This window comes from Chelonia mydas, chromosome 5 (genome assembly GCF_015237465.2).
Source record: "Chelonia mydas isolate rCheMyd1 chromosome 5, rCheMyd1.pri.v2, whole genome shotgun sequence".
Lineage (NCBI taxonomy): Eukaryota > Metazoa > Chordata > Testudines > Cheloniidae > Chelonia > Chelonia mydas.
This window is the reverse complement of record NC_051245.2, coordinates 35297900-35323518: the sequence shown is the minus strand read 5'-3', so window position 1 is coordinate 35323518 and position 25619 is coordinate 35297900. Positions and strand designations below refer to the sequence as shown.

Below are 25619 nucleotides of genomic sequence, written 5' to 3'. Positions count from 1 at the left end.
GTATTGTACATTTATACTTTAAAACAGAGCCTGCAAAATTCTCCCAGTCCTGTGGATTTTAATAGTGCATGTAATAAATCAAATGAGGGAGATAAGATCTCTTTGAATTTCACTATTTAATTCTTGTCTTGTGTAGTTTTTTTTCTATTCAGACTCCAGTCTATTTTTTCAGCTTGTTTTTCCCATTAATATTGGGGTTTTTCTGGTTGAATGGAGGATGGCTGTTGACAAGTTCTGTCAGCGAGACAAGTTCTGTCTGCCAGTGTTCCCATGACATCCCTATGGGGAATGTAAATAAATGAATATTTGTACATTCAAAATATGGTTTAGGATATCCCCATCATATGTATTTCAGACAGGTTTAAACTTAAATATTATATTTGATTTTACTTTAATTTTCACTTTTAAAAGAATGAGTTGTTTCCAAGGAAGTAACTAAAACAAGCCTTAAGGATACTTTTCAGATTTTCAGATTACTTGAGTATGAAGAGAAGTTTGACATGATTACTTCTTTAATGCAGAAACAACAAATTTCACCGTAGATCTAGTAAGCAGAGCTGATTAATTTTCCTTTCACCAGAGACACACCATAATAGCCCAGAACTGATTTACTAATTTCTACTCACCTGATTTGACAATGAAGAGCTTTATTTTTTGTAGTAATACAAACTCATACAAGCACTTTTTAAAGAATTGCTGCCACTCCGTTTACATGTACCAGTACAAACACCTTAAATGTATTAATATGTAAAATAGTAGCTCAAATTTAGGAGAGTAATTTTATATTTAAAAAACAAAAAACAAAGGAAAAGGGAAAGAAATAATGGAAGAACCTAAATATTTCCCAGTATAAGACCCATAATTCAGGCCTTGTTTCATCAAAGCACTTAAGCCTATGCATATGATATTACCGTAAGTAACTCTGCTGAACAGAGACAGATAAACACATGGCAAGTGCTTTTATGGATCAGGGTCATGATGAGCAGAGCAGTATTTCAATGATTTTTTTTTTTTAAATGATCGGTATAGTCATTGAATCAGATTGAAAAACTTCCTATGTTCGGATATTTTTGAAAATGTAAAGAGTTAACACAGTCATGGAAAGGTGAGATAAGTGAAAAAGATCAAAGTGATGCTGATTAGCTGGACTGTTCAATTCTTTGTCAAATAGCTGGGCAAAGTATAAGACCCTTACCTGAGGAGTCTGAAGTCTCTGTTTGCCTCACAGCGGCAGCAAGTGCTGTGTACAAAATGCCCCTGTGTATAAACAATGAAAGTGTGCCAGAAGTGTTTGATTCAAAACAGATACATTATGATAAAGAACAACATTTGTTCAAAATCTTTTATTTACTATAAAGACAAAACCACCAAAATAGGTACAAATTATACTATAAAATTGGTTCAACGGGGTAAAAACTTTTAATTAAAATATCTTGATATATTTAAAATAACAAAGGATACAACAAAGCCAAATTTTCTTAACCCAGAGATTTCTGTAAAATTTGCTTGCACAGTAAGGTGCTAATAGAAGTTAGCCCTTAAGCCCTGGAAGTCTTAGGAATCAGTCACATAGCAAATATAATTTCATTGTGAAAGTGAACTTTGGTAGAAGAAAATCTATAGGACACCTGAGGTAGTAGAAATTGGAATAAACAGCAGTAGACGTTATTTACAACTTAAGTACCAAATAACATTAAGAACACAAAAATAATTACACAATACAATTTTCAGTCCAGCTTTGATCCAAAGAAAATAAGAATATTACATCACATCTGCATTTTAAAAACACCACAATTACCAGCAAGCCGAGGGAAATGCAAACAAACTCAAACAATATGCATTTGGACATCTAGAGGCAGTCTGAGTTTGAAATGTGGTAGGCATGGTGATCTACAAAGTAATACTGATTAGCTGAGGTTCATCAGTGTATACAGTTTACATTTCTGCCAGAAAAAGTACTAATCTGACAATTGATCTTCCAGTACACGAATTGGCAAGAGTGCATCCTTTAAAGCTTGCACATAAGAAAGACTTGGAAACAATCTTATTAGAATAATGAAGAATTCTAAGCGGTTAAAAAAAATGAAAGAAAAAGTCAAGTACAATACAGTTAGAGCTACCAAACTTCACATTTCGGTATTTATTTATTTTTTTTTAACTCTTCAAAGTTTGCCAATCTTCCAAAACAAAGGAATGTAAAATTTCAAAAAGAAATACACATTCACATCTAATGAAACTGTTTTATTAGCATGAGCACTATCATTCCTGTAAACTTATCTTAAACTTGTTTTACTTCCAATTTATGTTTTGTGTACATTTTTAATGTACTATATAGCTTATCTAGTTTGTCCTGAGTCTTTGAAAATAACCAATTCGATTTCAGTCCAGCAATTCAACTGGCTTCTGAAGAGTTAAAACTTGAACAGTTATTTTAAAAAAAATGGATTAAACACAATCAGTACTTGATTTAAAAAGACCCCCCCATCCCCATTAAAAAGCAAAAGAACAGCTGCCATTTTCCTTCAGAATTACATGCATCAGAATCTAAAGACCTGTCTTTAAAACCATTAAAAGACCATTTAAAAAAAACCCAAACACCTGTTTAAAAAACCCAAGTTTTGTACTACAGGTGAAGCTTTACATCAAATTTTGTCTTAACTTGCTTTCAAATCCAAGTTTATTTCTTGTTAAAAATCAAGACTTTTTATTAGGGTAAGGTCATATTTTTAACAGATTTTCAAATTACATAATCAGTTGCTATTGTAAATAGATGACGTATTGCAGAAGGAAAACAGCAGGTAAAACTTAATATCAGTGGTGAACATGAATACAGTTTTGTTACACAGTAAGAGACTTGAATCCAGAGCCTGGTCCTGGCTCACACTTAAGTCAAAGGCAAAACTCCCACAGACTTTAAAGGGAGCTACAGGCAGGGGTCTTCACATGAAACTTGTCTACACAGTTTACCAAAACAAATGGTTACATGAAAATAGGCTCAAAAACTAACATTTAACATGATCTGGGGTTACAAGTTGTTTTTCTGCACAGAAATCTTCCTTTTTTTAAAAAAAATACCTGCACTGTGAGAGCCTGAAACTATCAGTATTTTATTCCAGATTTCAAATAAACCTGTATTTCAATCAGCAAGATATCCAGTGATACCTAGTTTGCACCTGGTTCTGAAGATGGTTTGTTTTAAAGATCACCTTTCCCTGAATGTAAAATAAAATGAAAGTCTAGAACCATAACTTCAAACAGGAAATTACAGGGCCAGCAGTAAATGCACAGTGAACCACAGCTGCCTAGTTACATTTTTAAAGAAGGCAGAATATGGTTTTAAAAGTATTCATCCATGTTTGTTTTTAATACTCCACTAGGAGAACGTACTTTGTGAAATAAAAGGAACATACACAGAATTTCCTTTTTAGCCAGTGATGAAAAACTGAATGGAACTGCAGAACCCTCTGCTTATGACCACAATGTGAAATGGAACAGTGACTGCAATATTAAAGTAGATCCTGAGCCCCTCAGCTGCTAAAATTGCTGAAAAAGTGCCCCAAAAGAAAATAAAATCACTTATCTGCTAAATAATCATGCAGATTTAAAGAAAAATGTTTTCTTGTTCACCTTGAGCCAGATCTTTGAAAAGGCACAGTTCACATATTTCTTCACAAGTTATGAAAGGTTGCATACTGAGCTTAGGTAAAGATCTCGATTTGTCAATCACATACTTAGGTAAGGATCCTCCACTGGCCTTCAATCCTTGATGTATAATTAAGACCAGTAGAATAATACATGCTGCGGTGCTCAACTGCACTGCAAGATGGGCATTGTTCTATATTCAGTAGCATCTTCATAATTTTTACATAATTAGCTACCAGGTAGTACGGAAGACTGGGTGTTTCAGCAGTTCCCGTGATGGGGGTCTGTCCTGAGGTTGAAGTTCTAAACACCGAAGGGTCACGTCTCTTAAACCAGGAGACAGATGCGAGGGAATTGATGGAGCAGTAGTTGCGCTAGCAATCTACAGACAGAAGTAAAAATGTGTTTAGAAGTTATCAACAGCTTTACTTTTTTTTTTTTACTCCACTAGATGCTGGCTGACTGGACAACTCCTCATTTCCAAAACCAGTTTCTCTACAGATTATGCAAGTGATTACATTATAGAAAATAATGCTTTGGCCCTGACCTCATTTGAGATTTTCCTGACCTCAGTTTGCTGTGATGTCAATATTCATTGCTGCTACTACTCTTAGTCTCAGTTCTCTCCTTGAATCCTCTTATAATTCTGTTTCTAGGACAAGACTCCTTTGTACCCATCAACTCAAATAATTGGGAAATTCTCCTGCCATGCTTATACCTTATACACATTATTCTGGCACACCACTTATCTGTGTTTAACTGGCATAATGCAAGGAGGTATATGGATCTGGTGAGGGTTGGGTATCTGTAGTATACCCTCCCTCACAGTGCCTTGCCAGTGCATTTCAACTGTAACTCTGAAGCAGAACCACTAAGTCTGAAGTGTAGTTCACTCTGTTGATTCAATCCATAACCTCTCTATATGAATGCCAATTAGGGTTAACTAGGATGATGGTTGTGGTGATGTAGACCCATAGCTATCATTAACTAGACTGAGACCACCAACCAATTCATGTATGCCACTGAACAAGAGAGGTAATATTTGATTACTATTTACCGGGGCTTGATTAGAATCTGTGCATGATTACTGTTGTACTGGCTCATATTTTATAGAAGTATTTTATTCTTTCATTCATGCATGTTATTACTATTAAGATTTTTAGAGTTTTTTTTTTAATCAAATAAGAATTCTGATTGCCAAAAAAACGTGGTCTAGAGAAAAGGGTTAATATCCTTAATCAATGCTCTGAGATTGCCAGTCCATCAAAATGATGCCTATTTTATTCTAGTCCTCTGGGGCTGGAGACCTGAATGCTGAAGATCAATTTTTAGTTAAGGATATTCTTCCCCAAATTATAAAATATTAATGTACCTCAATTTTATAATTTGTACTATAGTGATATAACAAACAGTAAAATAGGAACCAATGATATATGTCAGTGACATTACTCCTGCTTTGCTCCCCCAACTTATGGGTATATTCATATCTTAGTACAGTGCTCCTCTCTAGAGCAGAGGTGGGCAAACTACAGCCCACGGGCCACATCTGGCCCGCAAGACCCTCCTGCCTGGCCCCGAGCTCCTGGCCTGGGAGGCTAGCCCCCGGCCTCTCCCCAACTGTCTCCCCTTCCCCACAGCCTCAGCGCGCTGCGCGACCAGCGTAATGCTCTGGGCGGCCAGGCAGTGCAGTTGCAGAGCCAGGGCCTGACCTGGTGCTCTGGGCGGCCCGGTTGTAGCGCCGCCAGCCACCAGTGCTCCAGGCAGCACGGTAAGGGGGCAGGGAGTGTTGGACAGAGGGCAGGGGAGTTGGGGGTAGTGGTTGGGGGTGGGGGTGTGGATGGGGGTCGGGGCGGTCAGAGGGCAGGGGTTCCGGGGGGGGCAGTCAGGAAGGAAAAGGGGGGGTTGGATGGGGCAGCAGGGGGCAGTCAGGGGTGGAGGGTCCGGGGGTGGTCAGGGGACAGGGGTGGTTGGATGGAGCAGGAGTCATTAGATGGGGCAAGGGTCCCGGGGGGAAGTCAGGAATGAGAGGGGGGGTTGGATGGGGCAGCAGGGGGCACTCAGGGGACAGGGAGCAGGGTGTGATGGATGGGGTAGGGAATCCCAGGGGGGCTGTCGGGGGGGGGATTGGAGGGGCAGGAGTCCCGGGGGAGCCGTCAGGGGGTGAGAAGCGGGAGAGGTTGGATAGGACGCGGGGACTGGGCCATGCCTGGCTCTTTGGGGAGACGTAGCCTCCCCTAACCAGCCCTCCACACAATTTTGGAAACCCGATGTGGCCCTCAGACCAAAAAGTTTGCCCACCCCTGCTCTAGAGGCTATTCTTGGGTGTGAATCATTTTTCAAAAAAACCCAGAGGAAATTGTAGCTAGAATGTAGCAGTTTTACATTACTGTAGCATTTGTAATAAAAAGCCTTATATAAAAAGGAAGCATTATAATTATTCTTCACTGTGTACCTTATTTCTTCCTAAAATCTACACTGTTATACATGAAATCAAGCACTGAAGTGCCAACATTTGCTTAACTTATTTACAATACAACAAGGTATCTCACCTTAAATATCAAAGCAAGGTGATTGGAGTGCTTCTCAGCATTCCAAGGTGGTTTAGCACAAGCCATTTCTATAATAGCACAGCCAACGCTCCATACATCACAGCTCCTTCCATATTGCTGGCCCCGCAGTACCTACAAAAGGAAGATATATCAGGGCTTAATCTAATTAATTCCATGCCACTAACACTACACATGCATTGTTCTATACACACAGATGCCAAATCAAGAGCATTTTAAATACAATTTTGGGTTAAGTGAGTTAACAAGGGTGTAAATATTGACAAGTTTTATCCATGTGTCAAGTACAAGAACAACAATTAAAGGGCCTGGTTAAACAAACAATTAGTGTGCTGTAATTAAGAATGCTCAGTGGCTATTTGCATGAAGGAACAATGTGTCAAGATGTGGTCCATCTCAGAGTAACTGGAACAACCATCTGGGAAGGGAAAACACCAAGACAGCAACAAAACATATAATTCCAATTTTTTATGACAATGAGGTTATATGAAGCTCTACTTCACTTTTGGATACTGTTACCATTTGGCTCAATTAATTATTTGCACAAAGCTCTACCACACATCCCCCCCAAAAATTTTTCAAAGTGGCTTCTTACCTCTGGTGCCATAAATGCAATAGTTCCCAACAACTGTCCCTGAAACTCTCCAGCACCAGTTCCCTTGGACGCCAACCTGGCTGCAGCTCCAAAATCAGCAATTCTTAATCTATGACCTGTGCTGTCAATTAGCAAATTGGCACCTGTCAACAGCATAACAAAAACACTGCTAGTTGGCTTTCTGTCAAAAACACAAGATACTTATCTGTATTAAAAAAGTACTAAGGGTCTGACAAACCCATGAAAACAAGGAGATGAGCTAAGAACAGAATACTGCCCAGAACTGTCTAATAGTGGGTGATCTATCTCCATTATGCTTAGATAACATTACACAGTGGCCTGAGAATATGAGAGAGAAAAGATTTTGAGAAGCAGTATGAAGCCTCAGAACTGGGGCAAATGTAAGAGTAGGAAGCAGAGTACAGCCCTGGAAGAGGGTGGTGACTAGAACTTAGTGAAGGCATTATACAGCTACCTATATAAGATCTCCTATAAACCTTACATCCTTCTATCTGAATGTAAGTGGCTCACATCCACTTGAAAATAACTCCAGAAAAAGGGGGCCAAAGAAAGCATTCCCTTGAAATTTGTTCTCATATCTTACGTGTGAATATAAACTGCCACAGTAAGCCTGAAATCAGAGACTTCGGTGTTCCTACTGGATCTTTACTGAATAGTTACAGCAACATTAGTTGTAAGCAAAATTCCACAGATTTGGAGGTTTTCCTTATCACAAGAACCAAAATTCTGGATGTTCATCTGAATCCCTTACATCTACAAAATTAAGCTGAGACCAAGAGCTCAAATACTAAGATGCCCCGGGGCCAAATAAATATCTAGAAAACCAACTGGTGACCAATAATGAAAAAGTAAGAGAAAAGCTATCTGAACATTTCCAAACCTTCAAAAAGATTTGAGTTTGGTTTGATTTGCTTATGTTTGCTGACCCAGTTTGCTCATCCCTAAATCAACCTTTTGCATCAGCACCTGTCTCCAGTATGTAAGGAGCTATATGTCTCTAAGCACTATATGAATGTTTGGATGCAGTTTAGTAGCTTCAAGGTTCCTAAATGCAACTGGGCAAATCAAGCATAGATCTCATCTCCAATAAGAGTGAGACAAATAATAACTGCCCTCAAACAAAGAAGCTTTCTGAATTCTTATCATTAGACAACAATCAAGAGTTCTTACCTTTGACATCCCTGTGGATAATCTGATTCTCATGGAGGTAAGAAAGGCCACGCAGCAGTTGTTCTGTGTAGTTAATAACAACTGATTCTTTGAAGGCTCCATATTTACTTAGCAAATGAGCAACTGATCCCCCTGGAAGATAAATTGTTTATATTTTTTCTCCAATATTTATACTCATGATTAGCATTAGGTAGCTTTGGCTGCCATAATTGGACTAATTTTTTCTATGATTTTATTGGACACTAGTAACTCAATTTTTCAAAAATGCGTGATGCACTATATAAGCAAAGAAATCTACTATGAGCACAACCGTGGAGTTTCCAACTGCTGCTCAGCACACATTTTAAAACTATTTGCCTTAAATATCCCTTTAAAAAGAAAAACTGAAAAGCCTTATAAAAGTTATTGAGTTCTGTTGCTGATGGAAAGTAACCTACAGATATTCATTCAATTTACTGTACCAAGTTTCTCAAGAAGAGCAACAGTTTTAAAATATTGTTATTGTAAATGGAGACGTTAGAACACAAACAAGCCTAGACCGTAACTTTCTCTTTTTCTTACCATTTATATATCTGTATTTAAATATTTAATATGCAACAATTACATTTTTTTAATTTAACAGGAAAAAAACCAAAAAAGCAATTTTTCTATCATTTTTGTTTTCTAAAGACAATATTTGAGTGTCTCAAGTGTTCCTCTATCTACTCTTGATAACTACTACTCTTGGGGAAATTCTGCACCACTGTGAATGTGCAGAATTGTGTGTCCCGCAGAATTTTATTTTTTTCTGCAGAAAATATTCTGCCCCAGAAGTGTTACAGTTTTACCTTTCACCCACCAGAGGCCACTGTGGCGCCAGAGCAGACAACAGCATGATGCAATAGGCTGTTCCGGTGCCACAGCAGCCGCTGGTGGACAAAAGGTGGAACTACAGCACTCGCAGGGCAGAATGTATTTTCTGTGGGGGAAAAAATTGTATGTGTGCGCAGTGGCAAAGAATTTCCCCAGAAGTAGAAGTTCATCATAGCACCTGGCCCGTGGAGCCAAGTTAGGACAGAGTGGGGCACATGGGACTGCTGGGGGGGGGTCACAGACTGGGGTTCAGAATGGCTAGTGGGGGAGACAGACTGAGCCTGGGATCAGGAGCTAGTTGGGTCACAGTGTTGATCCAGGGGCTGAATGGGAGTGGGTACAGTGGAGGGGGGCTGCAGGGACACAGGGAGAAGGGGGAGGAGGCTGGAGGGACCCATCAGGATGGGGTAGCAGGGACAGGGGCAGATGTGCCTGAGTGAATGGGAGAGGCTTGGGATCAGCCAGGGTCTGTATGGAGGAGGCACCCCACCTCCCTAACAGTCCTGCCCCTCCCCGCCACAAAAAAACCACCCTGTTCTGTACTTCCCCCAACCACACCCTAAAACCCTCCAGGTTCCCTCCAGGCTCCTTCCCTCTCCCTCAGCTCCTCCATTATCCTTGACACCCCCAAGCCTTTGCACTGCTTCTGACGGGTGCAGGAAATACAGTTACGTATTGTAACTTAAATGAATTATTCAAAGTTCTGTATTAAATATGCCTAGTAAGGAATCCATTTGCCAAAAAAATTACCAGAATCTTTTTTTGGTCTGTATTGTTACAGATATACTTGCTGATAGATTACCAAAATAATTGAAACTGGCATGATTATATTGTGTTATTTTAACAAATAAACTATGCAAAATTTTAAAATACTGTGCACAGAATTTTTAATTTTTGGCGCAGAATTCCCCCAGGAGTATAATATTACCTGTTCATAAGTAAAATGTGAGGACCATTCCTGACATTATCTATACCATACATTACTTTTTCATGAAAATCAGACTTTTTAAGATTTGAGAGCTCTTCTTCTCTTGCATTTTTTTCACTCTCCTGGTGTTTCAGGAAAGTGTTTTCTGTGCCATTACATTCAGTGATACCGACTTGAGGTTTGCACGTTAGATGGCTGATAATACTGAGTAGTCTACCAGGATACATAATTGTTGAAGAAGATACAATGCTCTCTTTCATGGTCTCCTTACTTGTCATTAAGATACCACTCCATAAGTCTTTGGATTTTGAATAACTACAAGACACGTTTCTACTGAACTATACTGGTAAACCCCTATTTTTGAAAACTCACTTTAATCTAAACTGTCTTTGGGGACCTCTCCAGCCTGGTAGTGGGTTACTGTATTTTTCCTGATGGAAACATAGTTTTATAAAAATGTTGAGCATCCTAAGTAGCTCTAGTAAAGATTTTTTTTTAAATAAGTCTCACTGAATTTGATACTACGCAGTTGAGAATAAAATATCTTAAAACTGCATCAACTGAGGTCTGCATTCCTGGAGCACAGAACTTCTCCCCAGACTGAGCAGCTGAATAACAGGTCTTTTCTTGATATAGCCATCTCATGATTTTTTTGAGATGTGATGTGCAGTGTTTAAGGATTAATACAACTTTTTTTGCATGCAATTTCCCAGTCTAATTTTTTTGGGGGGGAGCGGGAGGAGAGAGTACATGGAGATTAAAAAAAGAAAATCTGAAACTATTCAGCCCACAGAACTTATAAATCTCTTGAACTAACAACTGTGCTCTTAAACTGTGCACACGTGTTGAAATGCTCACCTGTGAGCATCAAGACATTTTCTATTTCACATTTTTACTATGGAATTTTCAAATGTATACTTGTTAAATCAGCAGTTCTCAAACTGTGCATTGGGACCCCAAAGTGGGTCATGACCCCATTTTAATGGGGTTGCCAGGGCTGGCGTTAGATTGCTGGGGCACAAGGCTGAAGCCAAAGTACAAGGGCTTCAGCTGTGGCCCTCCTACCCAGCTCAGTGGGGCTCAGGCTCCTCCGGCCCCTGGGCGGCAGGGCTCAGGTGAGCTCAGGCTTCCGTCCCCTCTCCTGGGGTTGAGTTGTAACTTTTGTTGTCAGAAGGGGGTCGCAGTGCAATGAAGTTTGAGAACCCACTCTGTTAAAATCAAACCCACTCTTTCCCCTAAATGAAAACAGAATAGTTGTCCCTCAATAAGGACTATGTCACTACTAACTTACAAACTTCATCTGCTTTAGCCCCATTAATAAAGTGTGGGTAGAATTTTTTCACAAGAAATCCCTCCCCACTACACATGCACTCCTGTAATTCAGGAACAGGTGAAAGGATTTTTGCTTGAATTTCCCAAATAAAATTCACCTTAAGGATGGAAAACTTCAGGTAAAAAAAAAAAAAAAAAAGGTGAGTATTTTGGAAAGATACCAGTATGATCACTTGAAGACACAAGAGTTATACTATTTTGCAACCTAAAATACTGCTGACTACTGGTGCTTACAAGTATACTAATAAATGTGCAAAGTGCAGTCATTCATTAAAATATATTAGTGTGGAAAGTCACAAATCGTAAAGCTCATGTAACACAGTGAAAACTCTGGAAAATTACTTTCTTCCTATAAGAGGAACAGATGTGCATTTGCTTTTTATTCCAGCAGTTTGGTTACCCCTATGCTATGTACAGAATGCTGTTTACCTGCCATCCATTCTATAAAGAGATTATAGTTGCTCTTCTCACATGTAGCACCCAACATTCGAATGATATTAGGATGGTTCAGATGACTCATCATCCTTATCTCTTCTCTCAGTGCTTCGACTACCTCTTCCTGCTCAGATGATGTGTTCCTGACATATGTCACCTATTTCACAAAAACATTTAAATTTTACCTAATAGTTTTGAATTTAATATCATACTTTCATAGAATCAAAGAAGATTAGGGTTGGAAGAGACTTCAGGAGGTCATCTATAGTCCAACCCCCTGCTCAAAGCAGGACCCAACCCCCAACGAAATCATCTCAGCCAGGGTTTTGTCAAGCCAGGCCTTAAAAGGCTAGAGATTCACTACCTCCCTAGGTAACCCATTCCAGTGCTTCACCACCCTCCTAGTGAAATAGTTTTTCCTAATATCCAACCTAGACCTCCCCAACTGCAACTTGAGACCACTGGTCCTTATTCTGTCATCTGCCACCACTGAGAACAGCTGAGCTCCATCCTCTTTGGAACCTCCCTTCAGGTAGTTGAAGGCTGCTATCAAATCCCCCCTCACTCTTCTGTAGACTAAATAAGCCCAGGTTCCCTCAGCCTCTCCTCGTACTCATGTGCCCCAGCCCCCTAATAATTTCCGTTGCCCTCCCGCTGGACTCTCTCCAATCTGTCCACATCTTTTCTGTAGTGGGGGGCAGGGGGAAAACTGGACGCAATACTCCAGATGTGGCCTCACCAGTGCCCAATAGAGGGGAATAATCACTTCCCTCGATCTGCTGGCAGTGCTCCTACTAATGCAGCCCAATATGCCATTAGCCTTCTTGGCAACAAGGGCACACTGTTGACTCATATCCAGCTTCTTGCCCACTGTAATCCCCAAATTCTTTTCTGCAGAACTGCCGCTTAGCCAGTCTGACCCGAGCCTGTAGCAGTGCTCGGGATTCTTCCGTCCTAAGTGCAGGACTCTGTATTTGTCCTTGTTGAACCTCATCAGATTTCTTTTGTCCCAATCCTCCAATTTACGTAGGTCACTCTGGACGCTATCCCTACCCTCCAGCATATCTACCTCTCCCCCCAGCTTAGGGTCATCTGCGAACTTGCGGAGGGTGCAATCCGTCCCATCATCCAGATCATTAATGAAGATGTTGAACAAAACCAGCCCCAGGACTGACCCCGGGGGCACTCCGCTTGATTCCGTTTGCATTTCCTTAACGGTTAATTTGGTTTTGGCATCTTAAGAGTCACCAGATTAATGGGGCTGCATGCCTCATTCTGTAGAGCCTCAAATAGTGATGCCTTTCTGCTTCTACTCACTGTCCAGAACTGCAAGTGTCTTAAATCTTTTGAGTCCCTTTTGCTGGCAAGATCTGTAGGGATGTAACTCCCAAGGCTGCTTCCAACAATCACTCTCCTGGTATCTTTGCACATTAAACTCATTTAAACTATTCTGAATATAAATATAAGCCCAGACCATTCCAAATTCTTGGGAATCACAAGCAACATTACAGACCTTTACCTCACTCTGCGTGGACAGAAAAAATGCTGCTATAGTAAAAAGAAAATAAAGAGAGACTGCTCAAAAGTATCCTCTCTTTTTCTCTCTACAGTAACACGGAGAAAATTGAAAAACAGGGTTTGTGAGGGTCTGAGTCTACTTTTAGTGTGAAGATTCCTTTCAAAACAGATAAAATTAGGGTGTCATTTATGGGCAGCACTTCCCTCTCCAGCCAAATTCAGGTGGGAAAAGGCCAGTAATAGGAGTTCTCCAAAAGCAGAACCCTTGTGATGGAGTAGTCATGCAGCATGCCTTGTGAATTCTCACCAATTTGGAGCAGTAAATAATAGTTGGGGCCACATAATCTCCCTGACAACATATACTATTCTATTCAAGGTTCTATTCTATTCAAGGTTATCAAGAAAGGAACCTTCTGATCTCTTTCACCGAATTCTCTCTACAGAGTGCCACGATAAGGGATTCACCAATAGCAGTAATTCCTAGGAGGACTGCTCTTCAGTACCAAGAGAATAACGCTGTGTAAGAGTGTGAACTGAACACCATACTACAGCTTTATGCTTCTCCAATATAGATAAATTATAAGTGGTTGCCATAAAGGTAGCCACAATTCTAGGAGGATGAGCCCAAGTCCTTCTTGCTCTAGAAATCTTGCTTGTTCATAGCAGGTTTGAATACCCTAACAAATTCATTTAGACAATGTCTTATAATTTTCCTCTATTAATTACTACTTTGGATTCCCCTCATATCTTTTGCATACTGTGTCAGTTTCATGTCCTCATTGTCAAAGCTTTACATAACTCCTCTCCTAAAAAGTCTTTGTTCTACATAAGCAGTAGCAAATAGCATTTTTGGCATTCAGTTACGTAGCATATGCCTCATGAGGCCAACCTATCATAAGACTTCAGGAAGAAGACCACAAGGATGAATGACAGAGTTCTAACTCTACCAGCGTTCATTTTATTTTTTACTCCCCCCACATTCTTCCAAAAAAAGTCAAGTGACATCAAGAATAATCAAGAAAGGAACAAGTCATAAGAACATAGGACTGCAAGTGACCTCCTGGAACACTGAGTCCAGGCAATCCCATCATATAATTCCTTTTTAATCTTGCCGAGCTCTATTTTAAAACCAGTTAGGTTTCTTGCTTCCACAACTCCAGAACCTCAGTCCCTGATGGTTAGAACCCTTCTACACATTTCTAGCCTAAATTTACTCATGGCTAGTTTATATCCATTTATTCATGTGCCAACATTGCCTTTCCCTCCTTTATATTTATCCCCAGAGCTATCTATACAGAGCAATCATATCCCCACCCAGCCTTTGCTTTGCTGGTTAAACAAGCTCTCATAAGATAGGCCCTCCATTCTCCTGATCATCCTAGTAGTCACTGTCCGCACCTGTTCCAGTATGAATTCATCCTTCTTGAATACGGTTGGCCAGAATTGTGTATCGTATTCCACATGAGGTCTTACCAGTGCCTTGTACTGTACATTGGTATTAACACTTCCCTATCTCTACTGGAACACCTCCCCTAATGAATCGTAGGATCGCATCTGCCTTTTTCATGGTGACTCAGTCATCCTGAGATTCATTAATATAACCAGGTCTTTCTCCTCTCTTGTTTCAAACTGATGAGACCCCATCTTACAGCAGAGATTCCTGTTCATTAGTCCTGAAGGATCACATTTTCAAAGGCACCTAAAGATGCCGACAGGTGCTTTTGAAAATCCCAGTGGTTGCCAGTCATTTATTTCAATGGGAGTTAGGCACCTAACCTACTTAGGCGCTTTCAAAAATCCCATTAGGTGCCTATCTGCAGCTCTAGGTGCCTAAATACCTTTCAAAATTTGGCCCTAAGTGCATGATCTTGCACTTTGGACTATATTTCATCCCATTTCTATTACTCCAGTCCTCAAGGTCATCCAAGTCTTCCTGTATCATATTCTGCTCATCCTCTGGGTTGATGCTTTCTAACTTTATGAGCCAGTGCTGAGGCACAAAGAGGGGAATCTATAAGCAGTTGGGAACATGAAACATAATTTCAAGTACAATGCTTGGAGCTGTGGTTGCTGGACATAGAGTGTCTCAAAAATTAACTGCTTTAAAGTGCTTACAGGACTCAGGAGTCTCAGAATGTAAATGCTACAAAGTGAAGAACGGCAGAGACCACAGCAAATTAAGTATCTTTATAACAGAGGCATTGTAGTCTATTTGGTTGACCACTGGACTAGGATATTGGGAGAGATGGGTTTTAGCCGTGTCTCTGTCATTAACTGTGTGACTTTGTGCATGTCGCTTGTGACATGGGCTTCAGAAGTGCTCAGCATTTCAGCTCCAATTGAAGTAATCTCTGCAGATTAGCCCTTAAACTCTATTAGTCTCTCCTCCTCTGTGAAATGGTACACTTAGCTACCATCTTTCCACATCAGTCTAACATACAGATTAATTAATGTTTGCAATGTGCCTTACAGGAAACTATTCAAATTTTCAGTATTAGTACTACTGACTATAGAAAAGGGCAAGAATCAGAGGGAATCATTTGGTTTTGATAGAATCTGGAAGTGGTCTGGATTTAGAAAGCGGGTTCTTTAAAGATATAAATCAAGAGAAACACCTACATAAACCTGAGTTGGGGGAGAAGGGAAACAAGATGAGAAAACCAGAAGAGGACTTCCTGGGTTCTCCCTGAATGGATTCTGGGTAATGAAAGGGTTACTTACCAGTAATTGTTTAAATATATTGTGTCTGCAGATCCACAATACAGGAGTCTTAGAACCCTTTCAAAGGAGTAAACTTTTGAGGATGTATGTGAATGCTCCTTGAATCCACAACTCCGGAAGGGAGGGTATGAAAGCCCCCATCTCCTCATCCTCCTCTATTTTCTCCAATTCCAGAAACATCTTTTTAATCTCTGAAGAAGTTGGAGGAGGGAGGGCTTAAGGCTCTGAAGACTAAGCTAGTATTTAATTCCTGACTGCTGCAGTAAAAGTAACCTGCTATTTCAGATCCATGGAGAGGCTCTATTGCCGTAGGACACTCTGGAATCAGAGTAGGCCACATGTGCTGGGACATAACTGAAACTGATCCTCGGTTCTCAATCCTTACCAGATTTGAAAGGACAGTATCTTGCAAGGAAGTCTCCCTATGACTTTGCTTCCTCTTTGTTCTCTAAGAAGAGTTGCACTTAGAGCTCTTCACAGACCTGACATCCACTCAGAAGAGACAGATCTGAGGACACTGGATCTGAAGACTTGAAAGTCCTTGAACCTGTATGTCTTATATTATTCTCTGACTGATCTCAGAACTTAAGAGTCAGAGTTTATGGCCAAAAGGGATGACCAGATCATCTTGTTTGACCTTCCGTATATCACAGACCACTAAACACCACCTAGCCACCTTCATATCAAGCTCGACACCCAGACTTTGAAGTCTCGCAGACCTGAAACACCTTAAGCAGACAATCTCTGCTGAGGTCAAGCAGATCCTAAATCCTTCTCTGTAAAGGAGCTCTTGCATTTGTGGCTCCTCTCTCATGCAGACTGTCATCCAAGCATTTTCCATATTGAGGATGCTGGTCCAACCCAGATAACTCTGTGGGGTACAAGAATCACCTCTTAAACAAGATCATCTTCTCCACTTTATGGGCAAAATCCTAACTGCTAGAGAAAGAATAGTTCAACAATTATACTAACAACTATCCAGTGAATACGGCCTGGATGGGGAGTTGAGATCCGAGTTCCACTCTCAATTCTGTCACTGACTTGCTGAGTGAACTTGGTCGAGGCACAAAAGTATTTAAAGATCTACAGAAGAAAAGAGCTATATAAATTCAAACTATTAATTTTTCTTTTAAGAGTGGAAGAACCCATCTAAATGTAACACTCACACCATACAGAGAAAGGGGTGGGTTCTGTGACCACACCCAAAGATAGGGAGGATTTGGAGACGTGGGCAACTTTTAATTTTCAGGATTCTAGAACAAAGCATCAGAAGAGCAAGCAATGGCTCACAATGCAGGGCACTGTGGATCTGCAGAGAATGTCAAACGGCAAACATTATCACAAGTAAATACATGTTTATTCAATTTCTTTCCCTCTGTTTATTCAGTCATTAAACTTCTAGAAAATACTCACTGAAGTAGAGCATATACCTGTTTCACCGCCATTAATGTCCCAGTTCCTACATCTTGAGCTTGATAACAGGATGAAAATGCTCCAAGGCCTATTTGCTGACCTTTGAGCCATTCCGCATCTTCTCTGTAATGGTGTTTTGCTTTGGTATGTCCAGGCAGTGTTTCCGGTGTCTGCAAATTGAATTCAGATTAACTAGCTAAAAACTTCAAGTGCCTATATGAAAACTACGACTTTTAAAGTTAAATTAGGGACAACAGACTGATCCTTTGTCAGTCGATGCATTTTCCTAAAATCAGCCTTAAGCTTGAGATCACTAAATCATGGGATTACTAATGCTAAACATGGGAATGGTCCTTGTTTAGGAATAGAATCTCTCAACAGCAAATAGAAAACACATTCTTAAGTATTCAGAAAACTAGTTAGCTTATACAAAGATGGTAGCTGACTATAACACTACAAACTGCAAGAACCAATTCCAGTATATTCCAGTAAGAGTCTTTTTGAAAAGCAACTTAAATTATGTGTTTTTAAATGTTAATTTGTTTTCAAACCAATTCGGTGTTTAATAAAATGCATCTTAAATTTAGACACAAGTGGAGAGAAAGGGCCTGAAATGCTCAAATTCATACACTACTCTTCTCTCATTATTATTACATAGCACTTAGAAGCACCATTTGAGATTGGATGCCATTATGCCAGGTTCCATACCAACACAGAGTAAGAGTTCCTGCCCCAAAGACCTTACAATCTAAATATACAAGACAGAGTAGGAAGGAAAACAGGGGCACAGAAAGTGGAAGTGATCTTTCCCTCTATATTTTAATCTCTATCTGACCTCGCCTGCTCTCAAAGTTTCAATTAACTTGAGGAGACCTAAATCTACCTCTCTACCCTAACCTCTGCTCATTTTGTATTTCTGACATCTTATACTGGATTTCTGGCATACGTATATCTCTGACATCTTATACTGGATGTGTCACCAATTCCCATTCAACCCCTCACCCCTTTGTCACCTCCAACAATTCAATTATCCCTGCCGCTAAGGCTTCAGAACTGTGTTAAACTCCTCTTTTCCTTTCCATATATAGGCTCTCATCAAATCATGTCAGCTCTTCCTCTAAAATATCTATTAAAATATGCTTTTCCCCTCCATTCCTATTTCTAAAGCTCTTATCTATTGCTTGAGTAATTGCTTGAGTATTCTTCTCAACTCTGCTCTCCGTATATCTCACCTAGCTCCTCTCCCCACATATACTGCTGTTAAAATTCTTTTTCACTCCTGCTGCCTGCTTGTGTCACTGAGTTCCCCCCTCAACTTCTGCATCAAGTTCAACCTCATTGTCAAATACCTGGCACAACTCTGTTCCTCCTTAAATCTCTGTTCTCACTTCTGCTTACTCTACCTTTCTTTCCCTTTATTCTCCTCTAATTGCTTTGTACCCTTCTCCCACTCTTGTCTTCAAACTTTCTTCTGTCACCTTATGCCTGGAAATCATCTTTGTGCAGCAGATCATGTCTTTCCTCCAAAAAACCTTATTAAAACATTTGAACAATGACCTCCACAAGATTCTATCAAACTCACACTGGCAGCTGCTTGTCTGTATCTGTATTTGATTTGAATTTCTAGGAACTGTCCCCTCCTTATGTCTGTGCACTGTTGAGAACACACTAGATGTTCATTAAATAATGGCAGTGAACTGAAACAAGGCCTTATTACAGAACTAACCCCTCCCCCACACCCAAACCACAGTATACTCACATCCTGCTGAATAATTATTATATCTTCCCCATTTTCAACCTGTAGTTGGGGAACTATTGGTAGGGCATCTTGAGACGCTGACATTGCCATGGCAATAGCTAAAGCCTCCTCTTCTTCGGCTTCCATCTTTTCCTTGCATTTTTGATTATGATTTACATCATCTTTGTAAGTGTCATCATTTTCCACCCGTTCAGGAGAAAGAACCGCAACTTCCGACTTGAATGTAACCGTGCCATCGCTTGTAGGCATAGAGGCCTCAAGTAAGTCCTCAATACTGGAATTGAGCTCTGCATTGACATCCAGTTGACTAGTCTTCTCCTCTACTGGTGTGAACACGGTCTCTTCACTTGGTATAACTGCATTACTACAACTGCTACTGCTGTCACACTGTAAAATATCATTCAGATCAAGTGTCATATTGGTTTTTGAGGCTTCTCCTTGCCTGCTCACATCACCTGGAGTAGGTCGAGATGGCTTTGGCCTGTGTATATGACTGGATGGCATAGCCCTGGCCTGGGTAAAAACTGGGGAAAGTTTCTCTGGTTCTTTATTTTCAGAACAGTTTCTTTCAATGTGTAGAGAAAGTTTCCGTTGTGTTTGAGGAGAAGCTGAGGGTATTTTGCAGGGAATGAATCCCTGAGGTCTGACTTTAGACATATCTATTACAGGGCCAACTGGTACAGACGGGGTTGAGGGAGAAGGCAGTATTGGGAATAATGACTGGGAATGACTGGATGAGGGAGAAAAGTTCAAACACTGACTATGGGGTCTGCCTTTTGTTTGAATGGCTGGCTTTGGTTGCTCAGTGGTTACTAATGAAACAGGAAGTCCTAAAGAAATGCCAGCCAGTGTCTCAGAAATGTCCTCTGGACCAGCACTCAATTTTTTATCACCCAACCCTCTTCCATTTTTCCCTGATAACTGGACAGTATTGTTAGGAGTATTACTTTGTGTTGTTTCTGGAGAGTTATCTGGGACAGATAGCTGCATAAAGTCATCACATCTGCATTCCACAGAATGCACCCCTTCCATGCCTAGCTGGATGGCTTCTGCAATCTCCATTTCATCTGCTATTGCCAACAATCGTCGACGCATCCTTGTGTAATGAGTTGAGCTGGTCACACTCAACATTTCTAATAGTTTTAGGAACACATGGGGTACTCTTGCAACCATTCTTGCAGCACTCAAAAATACTCTCCGGGACAATTTACCCACCATTGAGTGGGAATTATCAATTGACTGCAAGGCAAAATTCAAGAGGGACAGCAGCTTCTTATACCTAAAAATAAATACATAAATTATATTATATATGTGTGTGTATTTTTTATATATATTATAAAATATAAATAATACTGTTAAAGCTCATATGTACTAATTACTATTATAGAAGCAATCTACACAATACATATCAACAATAGATCAGTACATTGACAGCTAAAATATTAATTACCTATGAGTGTTTCAGTATGTTTTTAGTAGGAAAGGCAAATTTTCAAAGCTGGCAATTAGCTGTCTAAATTGTGCATGAAGAACTTCTGTAGTCATTTGGGTATGCAAAAGTCAACCCTTTGCCTTGGATAACTTAGGCAGCCATTTTTGAAGACCTGGCCAACAATTCAGTTACAGAGAAGAAGAAATGAAATAATTAAGAAATACCTGTCTACTACAGTGTCAGCCTGTAAAACCTCCCCACTGACAATGTGGGGATAAAATTCATCAGGGAATTCCAATAAAAGTCTGTCTATAAGACAAAGACGTCCAAGTAGGGCTTGCCAGTTGTTCGATTCAGTCTGGGTTCCAAGAATACAATTTAAGATGTAATCAACACCACCAATACCAATGGACCCTATGAAAAAATAATTTATAAGATCAGAGTTAAACCTATGCCCAACCGAGATTCTATGAAATTCTGGCAGATCAAAACCTAGCTTACTGAAAGGTAAAGACAGCATGGTTATAAAGTACGTAGAAACAGAACCAATTTGTCAGAAAATTGAATAAAAAGTAGAAACTTCTCAAAGCAACACAGTTCCCTTTACAATACTGGCTTTTGATACGTTCTTCAATATAGTTAAAATGATTCATGATGTTTGCAAACAGACAAAACATGATGATAATTGCTTATGTATAATAAAGCTGTTATTACCAGATTTAAGTATTTCTCTACCAACTGCCAGCTCTCCTGCTTGACCTTTACACATCTCCAACAGCGTTGAAACTGAAAGTTGACTTGTGCGGCTATGTGAAATGAAAACCAAAAGTAAATCCCACATCTTATATTTTTAACGAACAACATTTTCATCATTAACATTTCTGGAACTGATATATCAATAGACTGGAAATTATTTGATATTCTTTATTAATGAGTTATGATACACTCCAATTATTCTGACCGATTTCACATCATTTTCTTCCTCTATATCTTAAAAATGTTTTGGCATTGTTCACCTAGAATCATGCACTGCCTAAAAAATCTACTGTAAAATCTAATACCAGCCATTCTCTTGCCTTCATCATTAAAATCTAACAGTTTCTGAACTTTTATGTCTTCTTGAGAGAATCCTTTTAGTGTAGAAAAAACAATCTGATGATACAACCTCACCCACCTACAGGAGTGGCCAAATCTAGGAAGTGTACAGCGCTCACTTTATATTATTTTTGATCATTTCTACAGTGCAAATATTTGTAATCAAGAGAACAGTATTTTTCAATTCACCTCATAAAAGTACTGTAGTGCAATCTCTATCGTGAAAGCGTAACTTACAAATGTAGATTTTTTTGTTACATAATTGCACTAAAAAATAAAACAATATAAAACTTTAGAGCCTACACGTCCACTCAGTCCTATTTCTTGTTCAGCCAATTGCTAAGGCTAACAAGTTTGTTTACATTTATGGGAGACACTGCTGCCTGCTTCTTATTTACAATATCACCTGAAAGTGAGAACAGGCATTCACATGGCACTTTTGTAGCCGGCGTTGCAAGATATTTACGTGCCAGATATGCTAAACATTCGTATGCCCCTTCATGCTTCAGCCACCATTCTGGAGGACATGCTTCCATGTTGATGATGTTCATTAAAAAAAAACCAGTGCGTTCATTAAATTTGTGACTGAACTCCTTGTGGGAGAATTGTATGTCCCCTGCTCTGTTTTACCCACATTCTGCCATACATTTCATGTTATAGCAGTCCCGGATGATGACCCAGCACATGTTGTTTGATTTACGAACACTGTCACTGTAGATCTGACAAAATGCAAAGAAGGTACCAATGTGAGATTTCTAGCAACAGCTACAGCAATTGACCCAAGATTTAAGAATCTGAAGTGCCGTCCAAAATCTGAGAGGGACTACGTGTGGAGCATGTGTTCAGAAATCTTAAAAGATCAACACTCAGATGCAGAAACTACAGAACCCGAACCACCCAAAAAAGAAAATCAACCTTCTGCTGGTGGCATCTGACTCAGATGATGAAAACGTACATGCACTGGTCCGCTCTGCTTTGGATCGTTATCGAGCAGAGCCTGTCATCAGCATGGATGCATATCCTCTGGAATGGTGGTTGAAGCATGAAGGGATATATGAATATTTAGCGCATCTGGCACGTAAATATCTCGTGACGCCAGTTACAACAGTACCATGCGAACACCTGTTCTCACTTTCCGGTGACATTGTAAACAAGAAGTGGGCAGCATTGTCTCCTGCAAATGTAACCAAACTTGTTTATCTGAGCGATTGGCTGAAGTAGGACCGAGTCAACTTGTAGGTTCTAAAGTTTTACATTGTTTTATTTTTGAATGCAATTATTTTTTCGTACATAATTCAACATTTGTAAGTTTAACTTTCAGGATAAAGAGATTGCATGACAGTACTTATATTACGTGAACTGAAAATACTATTTCTTTTGTTTTTTACAGTGCAAATATTTGTAATTAAAAATAAATATAAAGTAAGCACTGTACACTTTGTATTCTGTATTGTAACTGAAATCCATATATTTGAAAATGTAGAAAATATCCAAAAATAAATGGTAATCTATTATTGTTTAACAGTGCGATTAATGGCACAATTAATTTTTTTAATCGCTTGACAGCCCTAGTTATTTTGTATTACAGCAATGCCTGGAGGTCCCAATCAAGAACCAGTTCCCAACTTTACTATACACTGTACAAACAGATAAAATAGTCCATGCACCTGAGGCCAAAATCTAGAATTATTACAATACTGAGTCCTGAAAGAATGGTGCATAATACTACAGAGGAGTAAATAGAGAGGAATAATACTGGAAGAATATTAAGAACCAGACTGATAAAAGAGACTCAATGGGAATTCCAAGCACTAGGTCAGGGCAATACAAGATAACCAAGAGGATAAAGGAGGATGGTGATAATGTACATAGCATTTCAAGCCAACATTTGTTGAAAAAGAAAAGATAGGCCTCATAAAGTCAATAAAAAAGAACGCTGCATTAGTTAACTATTGCACATACTGAAAAAATATTATGAGGTGCCTCCAAAACACACCTAGAGCTCTGTCAAGGTAATTTGGTTACTATAAAATAATCTCTCCAAAGACTTCCATGACGTATAACATATATTTATAGCCCTACTTGTGATCCACACATCTTAATCTATAGCCACCAAGAGTCTGCATACTCTCTACATTCAGAACTTCCATTTCATGTAGAAGCAGTTTTAAAAGATTATTGAAGACCTCTTGAATCAACCACCATACCTGTTGGCATCTGCACATTTAACTAATATAGTCTCTACAACTGGCTTGAGAAGTCGCTGTAGTTTTGTCCTTTCTGCCAAAGTATGACAAGGAGTATAAACCAGCATGGCTCTTAATGTTTTCTAAGAAAGGGAAAAAAAAATATGAAGTCAGGTCAACTACACTTCAGCTCATTATAAAAATGTTTTTAAATAGGTTTATATAATGCACATGAAACTGAGTGCTTATCAGTGTGACAAAGGGTTAATACCTTACTATTGTATATACTTAGTGTTAGAATTACTCAATCTGAAATCTGTTTGCATGAACATTGTAAGCATGATCAATACCCTAACTCACTGTACCAGGCATCTGAAAATATTTGGCCAGATCCTCAGCTGGTGAAGTCAGGGAAGCCATGCCAATTGACGTCTGCTAAAGATCTCATCTATTCCCTTCTCAGACAATGCTTAAGAGCTAAATAGGGTCTGACTTTCAGCTGTGATGAGCTCCCACAATTCCCACTGACTTTTCTGGGAGTTGAGTGTGCCTAGTCGTTCTAAAAATCAGTCTCCAAGCTACTTCACAAAAATGTCAAAATATGGTAAGTAAACAACTACTTACTAAAGCAGCAACATATACTTTGTAGACAGGGTCAGCACAGACCATGGACAGCACACTGCAGCAGGATTCCACTACAACATCTCCTGAGATACTGGTCTGAGATGATCCACTAGCTGCTCCCAGAGCTCCAGCACTTGTGTTGTTTCCACTGCTGCTTCCAGAATTTCCAGTGCTTTCACCATTAGCCAGTAATAGAGCACCACTAACATCATGGGAAAGACGTCTAAGTGCCATCTCCCGTATATTCCAGTTTCGAGAAAACAAGCAGCCAACTAACTCCATTCCAAATACCTAATAAAATTGAACATATTCCATTTGACTTGGTTGGAAAACACAACATTTCAAGCTTAAGTATTTAAGTACTGTATTTCAGGAAATGTCAAAAAAGGTTTAAAGGGAAAATCTTGTCTTAATCTTTTATGACAGAAAATATACCAGCAGTATCAGTTTTAAATATGCAGCCTGTCATATAAAATGAAATACTATGAATGGTAATGCATAGATCCTTCAAAGACTTAGCTATATTTTTGAAAATTATTATATTCCCCATAACATTTTTTTAAAAATTCATTACAATTCTGAAGCCAATTACAAACTGCTAGTGAGCTTTACAGGGAGTAGTTCCCTTTGCTTCCTTCCTGTATTCAGTAGGAAAATCCTTTTGGCATGAAAAGTCAGACTGGTAGCTCTGCTGACAAAGACCATCTGTCCACAGAATAGGTACAGACAGGGGCACTGGAACACAGACGCTGACTCTGTGGATGCTCCAGGGCTGGAGCACCCACAGGGAAAAATTGGTGGGTGCTTTGCACTCACTGGCCGCTCCCCGCCCCGCCCCCCGCCCTCCCAGGTCACCTCCGCTCTGTCTCCTCCCCTGAGAGTGCTGCTGTGTCCTGCTTCTCCCCCATCCCTCACAGCGCTTGCAACACGAAACAGCTGTTTTGCGCGGCAAGTGCTGGGAGGGAGGGGGAAAGGAGGAATGCGGCACACTCGGGGAAGAGGCAGGGCTGGGATTTGGGAAGGGGTCCAATGGGGCAAGGAGGGGGCGGGGCCGGGGGGGCCCGAGCACCCACCAGCGCCAAGGAAAGTTGGTGCCTGTGCACTGGAAGTTCCCACACACAGCCTTCCTAAAGTGCCCCATCCAGGTTCAGACGGTCCCTCTTTAGCGGTAAGGGAGTAGTTCATCTTCCATGGCATTCAGTACTTGGCATCTCAGTTATTGTTACCAACAAGAGTGTCTATTAGTGCTCATTATGTTTGTGATGTGACACGGGTCCACTAGGAATTAGGACCAAAAACACCAACTCTTTTTCACTGAACAGGGTGATC

The 25619-nt window shown here is 39.9% G+C and overlaps 1 protein-coding gene across 2 annotated transcripts in view; it reads right to left on the bottom strand.

Moving 5' to 3' along the window:
• Nucleotides 1-1328: 1328 nt before the first annotated feature.
• MAP3K1 (mitogen-activated protein kinase kinase kinase 1) overlaps nt 1329-25619 on the bottom strand; it is a 95601-nt gene continuing 71310 nt past the window's right edge. For both annotated transcript variants that reach the window (XM_043546926.1, XM_037902823.2), the window contains exons 10-20: nt 24291-24581; nt 23688-23809; nt 21100-21191; nt 20610-20799; nt 18954-20232; nt 17212-17364; nt 11537-11699; nt 7996-8127; nt 6805-6947; nt 6192-6323; nt 1329-4024 (exon numbers count right to left, since the gene is read on the bottom strand). In XM_043546926.1, the coding sequence (XP_043402861.1) occupies nt 3875-4024; nt 6192-6323; nt 6805-6947; nt 7996-8127; nt 11537-11699; nt 17212-17364; nt 18954-20232; nt 20610-20799; nt 21100-21191; nt 23688-23809; nt 24291-24581 (2847 nt within the window). In that variant the 3' untranslated portion in view covers nt 1329-3874. The remainder of the gene's footprint in view (nt 4025-6191; nt 6324-6804; nt 6948-7995; nt 8128-11536; nt 11700-17211; nt 17365-18953; nt 20233-20609; nt 20800-21099; nt 21192-23687; nt 23810-24290; nt 24582-25619) is intronic.